At 37.0% G+C, this 6,000-nt stretch overlaps 1 protein-coding gene across 4 annotated transcripts in view; it reads left to right on the forward strand.

The window, feature by feature from the left end:
- Positions 1-5,267, forward strand: part of specc1lb (sperm antigen with calponin homology and coiled-coil domains 1-like b) — a 36,795-nt gene extending 31,528 nt beyond the window's left edge. For 3 of the 4 annotated variants that reach the window (XM_067375656.1, XM_067375653.1, XM_067375654.1), the window contains exons 14-17: positions 857-973; positions 1,142-1,201; positions 4,527-4,600; positions 4,779-5,267. In XM_067375656.1, the coding sequence (XP_067231757.1) occupies positions 857-973; positions 1,142-1,201; positions 4,527-4,600; positions 4,779-4,827 (300 nt within the window). In that variant the 3' untranslated portion in view covers positions 4,828-5,267. Of the gene's footprint in view, positions 1-856; positions 974-1,141; positions 1,202-4,526 lie in introns of all 4 variants that reach the window. The other variant, XM_067375655.1, reaches the window with a different exon arrangement.
- The last annotated feature ends 733 nt before the right edge of the window (positions 5,268-6,000 follow it).

Consider the following 6,000-nt stretch of genomic DNA (forward strand, 5'->3'; position numbering starts at 1 on the left):
AACGCTGGTCTCAGTGAATGTGAATACATTGGCCTGTGAATAAGTAGGTGAACGTTCTGAACAGCATGAAAGTTACTTTTCGTGGAAGTGTCTGAGAAAATAGTTGGTTGCATAACAGTTTACCCAGAATACATTTCACTCATGTATATCCAAGTGTAATGACTTCTCGAACAAGAAAAAAATGATTTTGTTCATTGGAAATTGATTGAATGGTTGTGGTTTGCTATTGCTGTGATGTCATGTGAGTGACAGGTTGTCCCGCCCACGTGGCAGTAAACACATAATCAGAGAAAAGATGTTACTCCACAAGGAGGGGATGTTACTTTTGATTTAAATATTACGGGGGCATGTGAATTTAAAAAAAAATGATGTGCACAATTAAATCATTTATAATAAATACTGCCATAAAATATCCAAAAAATGTCCATTTTGATTTCATGGTGATTTTAAACATTGTAAAATGTTCATTCTCAGTAATATGGTCTTATCGGTGGCTGGATGCACTCATAAATATTTACTAAACAAACAATGTAATGCTTAAGTGTAATGTAACAAATGTCGTAAGATAAGGTTTTTGGTCAACATACACTTTGTTGAATCTACACATCTCCAAATAAGGGAGGTGTGTTTTAACTGTATGAAAAGCAGGGTTTGCCAATGTTTCTGTAAACATTGAAAAAAGACATTATTTGTGACAAGATTTACAGTTATGGCTCTTAACTACAACCATAATGTCAGAGGAACACTGAAAGATTCACTGCTTCATCAGTCCCTCTGAATCACGCACCCAATCCCCTCAGTTCATCTACTGAAATTGTAATTATTGATCTTTCTCTCCCCCTCCACACAAACACAGAACATTGACATCACCAACTTCAGCAGCAGCTGGAATGATGGGCTCGCTTTCTGTGCCATTCTTCACACCTATCTACCAGCACATATCCCTTACCACGAGCTCAGCAGCCAGGACAAGGTCTGTACGCACATACACATAAGACGGGTGAATTCAGGTCAGTTGGACCACTTTTGTCCTAATGTGGCCCAATTTACCTGGATTCACTCTATATGTTGTGTTCTTCAATGCAATTTAGCATAAAAAATTCATTTATTGACATCAATTCTTCCTGGTTGTCTTTTGCAGAGGCGAAATTTCACTTTAGCCTTCCAGGCAGCAGAAAGCGTGGGAATTAAATCAACACTGGTGAGTTTAATATGAACGTCACAGCTAATTCAGATATGCATCATATTACAATGTCTCAAAGCCTAATATATATTCTGAATCCTGAAGAAAATGTATAATAGTTACAACAAAAATATTAAGCAGCACAACTGCTATAACATTGATTATAATAATAAATGTTTTTGAGAACCAAATTAGCATATTAGAATGATTTCTGAAGGATCATGTGACACTGAAGACTGGAGTAATGATGCTAAAAATTCAGCTTTGATCACAGGAATAAATTACATTTTAAGCTATATTAAAATAGAAAACCTTTATTTTAAGTTGTAATAATATTTTATAATATTTCTCTTTTTATTGTATCTTTGATCAAATAAATACAGCATTTGTGTAGTTTTTAAATGTGTGTGTCTTATCAGAGGAGGCATGTGTTCCCCATGTCTCCAGGTGCTTTTTTTTTTTACCTTTCCTAATGAAATTCTGTTGTAAACAAATGAAATGATCTCCGTGAGCTACAAATCTGTCTTCTTTTGCTTTGAATTTCCCTCAACATTACTAAATGTTTTCCAATTTTGCCATCCTGTTAGTAAATACTAATTGCTTAGTGCAATTATGCAACTATGACATCACATTGATTTATGGATGTTTTATTGTCATAGCCCGCTTGTTTACAACTAACTTAGTCATTCCTCACAGGAATGTTATTAAAATGCATGTTGTTAATTTCAGTCTTTCTTAAAGGGATAGTTCACCCAAAAATGAAAATTATCCCATGATTTATTCACCCTCAAGCCTAGGCTTGAGTTTGAGCTATATTGACAAGAAATTCAAAGTTGGAAAAACTTTAAAAAAAATTTGTCCTTGTCATCCATAACTGGACTTTAAAGTGTATTAACTTTGTCTGTAGGCTACAGCAAAATAAAGTATGTCATAGCAATAAACACAATGAAACTGGACAAAATATAACCAAAAAACAAGGAAAACAACATTGGACGGACAAATCTAGTGGTCTCGCGAATCCAGCCGCTTCGCTTCTGAAATGTTTCTGGTGTGAGTTGACACCGCGTAGCTAGAGCCGTAATGCACTGCAGACGCATGCAGTGTAAACAAGGGGTTAAAGTAATCCATACAACTCCAGGGGGTTAAAGGCCTTCTGAAGCAAAGCGATAAGTTTTGTAAGAAAAAAAATCTATATTTAAAGGGTTAGTTCACCCAAAAATTATGTCATTAATGACTCACCCTCATGTCGTTCCAAACCCGTAAGACCTCCGTTCATCTTCAAAACACCGTTTAAGATATTTTAGATTTAGTCCGAGAGCTTTCTGTCCCTCCATTGAAAGTGTATGTACGGTAGACTGTCCATGTCCAGAAAGGTAATAAAAACATCATCAAAGTAGTCCATGTGACATCAGAGGGTTAGTTAGAAGTTTTTGAAGCATCGAAAATACATTTTGGTCTAAAAATAACAAAAACTACGACTTTATTCAGCATTGTATTCTCTTCCGGAATCCTTTCCATTGAATCGATTCCATTGAACTGATTCCATTGAATCCTTTCATCTGTCAGCATTGGTAATGCACTTTTACGTCACCATGGTTGTTTTTGGCGATTAGGACATCCGCGACATGCTATATTTTTTAAAATGGTGCATAAGTGTGCAATACCAAAATACAAACAATGTAAAATAGCTTGAATACAGCGTGCGTCTCCCTCAGACTGTAAACGAAGCTCGGGCACACCGGATAACACATCTGCAGCGTCTTATGTCAGCAGCGTCACTGCGGAGTCATGAACCACACTCCGGAGCAGAAGGGGGCGGTAACGCACCAATAAGCTGGATGCCAACCGCCGTAAAACAGGAAAGAAGCGGAGTCATGAACGCGAATTGACGACAGACCCAGAAGAGAATACAATGCTGAATAAAGTCGTAGTTTTTGTTATTTTTGGACCAAAATGTATTTTCGATGCTTCAAACTGTTGTGGATGTCCTAATCACCAAAAACAACCAGGGCGACATAAAAGTGCATTACCAACGCCGACAGATGAAAGGATTCAATGGAATCAATTCAATGGAATCAATTCAATGGAAAGGATTCCGGAAGAGAAGACAATGCTGAATAAAGTCATAGTTTTTGTTATTTTTTGACCAAAATGTATTTTCGATGCTTCAAAAACTTCTAACTAACCCACTGATGTCACATGGACTACTTTGATGATGTTTTTATTACCTTTCTGGACATGGACAGTCTACCGTACAAACACTTTCAATGGAGGGACAGAAAGCTCTCGGACTAAATCTAAAATATCTTAAACTGTGTTCCGAAGATGAACGGAGGTCTTACGGGTTTGGAACGACATGAGGGTGAGTCATTAATGACATAATTTTCATTTTTGGGTGAACTAACCGTTTTAAACTTTAAAAACTAAGATAACTAGCTTCTACCAGACAGCCTACACCAAAAGAGTAAGCGTTGTATGATGTAGGATGCAGGAGTATGAGCTTAGACAGCTCTCACGGTTCAGACAAGTAGGGCTGTGCAACAAACTCAGTCTCCTCTTCTCTTATTTCAAAATCCTCCAACATTTCTCTTTAAAATTTCTCGTTTTAAACTTCTAATTCGTGACCGATGTTTTGCTCTATCCTCTACGCTTTCAAGTTCGTCATTGCATCATGCGTCGAATCAGAGGTTGCTCTTCCCTCGCAAATCCATATGTTCTGTCGTCTGCCGGAAGCTAGTTATTTTAGTTTATAAAGATTTAAATATGGATATTTTTCTTACAAAAACCCATCGCTTCACTTCAGAAGGCCTTTATTAGCCATATGGATTACTTTTATGATGGATGGAAGCACTTTTATGAACTTGAAAATCGTGAGCGCCATTCACTACCATTATAAAGCTTGGAAGAGCCAGGATACTTTATAAGTCTGATTATGTTTATCTGAAAGTAGGTAGGCATATACAGCTAGGATGGCTTGAAGGTGAGTAAATAATTTTTGGGTGAACTGGATTTTATATACATATTCTACCCAGCAGTTTGTTTTGTCCTGTTTCAATGTTAAAAAATTTGAACCATTTTTGTTTTTGTGGTTTCAGTTGTCATGCGGTCAACATATATTAAGAATTACCCAATTAAGTTTGTATTACAGAAATAGATGTGTAATAATATGACTATATTTAGCAGCTTTAGTGTAGAAAACTGGAACTGATAGCTGTAATGTTTGCTCAACAAGCTGTGGCAAGATGCATGTGTAACATCACATAAGTTGACGCAAACGTCTTTTTTTTTTTAAGAGCAAATGCTCTTGCCTTCCCGTTTCTGACTCAATCTCTGTGTCTGACAGGACATTGGTGAAATGGTGCACACAGAAAGACCCGACTGGCAGAGCGTCATGACCTACGTGACGGCCATCTATAAGTATTTTGAGACCTGAGAATCTTCTTGAACAGGGCTGTATTGGCAGCTTACCTCAGTTCGCCTTGCTGCAAAATGCTACTTCCAAGATGCTACAAATTTCCCAGATGCCTTAGCTGCGCATGGGGGAAGCTTGTTCGACCCACACAACTTATAGTTCTCTCCCAATGTGTTTTCCCAGAATCCTCTATGGCTGCAGAGGCTGGCCAGATCCTACTAAGCTTCTCTGAGTGGCAATGCTTTGGAAGAGGAGTGGGACGTTGGCGAGATCATGAGCCAGCGACTTTAATAACAACGCAACTCGATTTAAAGTGTATTGTGCCGATGAATCAACAAAAACATGTATCTTGGAAAACAGTTGCCTTTGAAAATGGTTGTTTTTTTCAAAAGAATGCCAGTATTGGTCTTAGATTATCAGTATTTATTCCAAAGAGTGATGCCACAACAGGCTTCGCCCACAAAAATGTTGTTTTTTTGTGTTTCCCTTAGCCTGAATAAGCTCAAACCTGATTTATTTAGCCTTTTTTCCCTAATAAGTAAACCTTTGTTTTGTTGCTATTATAATATTGTACTGTTTTCATACACTAAATGAAAGCTAATATGTAATTTGAAATGAAGCTGTTTGGCCAGAATGTGTTTTTTTTTTTTTTTTTTTTTTTTTTTTTTTTTTTCCCTCAATGCTCATTCCAGCTGATCATTGAAAATGCTGCTTTTTGTTTGAAATATCAGCACAAATGAAATGCATGGCTGCTTGTTTTCTATTTTACTGAATATTTTTCAGCATTTCAGTCCTTTGTCTACGCACTACTAATCCTTATTTGACACATAAAGCCAGCTGGGTTCTGGAAGCTTGCTGATTCAGATTGAGTTTGTCTTATGGGTGAAAAAAGCACAAATACAAAAAGGCTGAATGTGTATTTACCTAAATGAAATGTGAAATAAGACGACTACAATCCATCCACACTGTCAGCTCATGGTTTACTCATGCTTTATATACTATACGTCTGTCAAAGATAAGCCTCCGCAAACAAAACCGAAGCCTTACATGGAAGAAGAATTGCCAAGAGCACAATTTTTGTTTTAGGTAAACTTGCTCTGCTGTCTTCAATGCACTGCTGTTTTAATATGTTTGTTTCATGGATTATTTGCCAATTCGAGACCTCTTTGAAGGGATCAAGTGTGTTGCAGCAAAGTTTGTGCTGCTAATGACAGCAGTTCAAAATGAATTTTATGTCAAGGGCAAGTCGTGTTTGTTGCAAAACTAACTTATTCTATTTACGCTACAGAGAGCTCTGTCGTGTTTTAAATGATAGATTCTGTTTATATGTGGAAATGTCATTGACACTGACATTGAATTTCCTAGAAAAGGTCAGTAGTGACAAGGAGTATTTTTGTTTGGATCT

Source organism: Chanodichthys erythropterus, chromosome 22 (genome assembly GCF_024489055.1).
Source record: "Chanodichthys erythropterus isolate Z2021 chromosome 22, ASM2448905v1, whole genome shotgun sequence".
NCBI classification, from domain to species: domain Eukaryota; kingdom Metazoa; phylum Chordata; class Actinopteri; order Cypriniformes; family Xenocyprididae; genus Chanodichthys; species Chanodichthys erythropterus.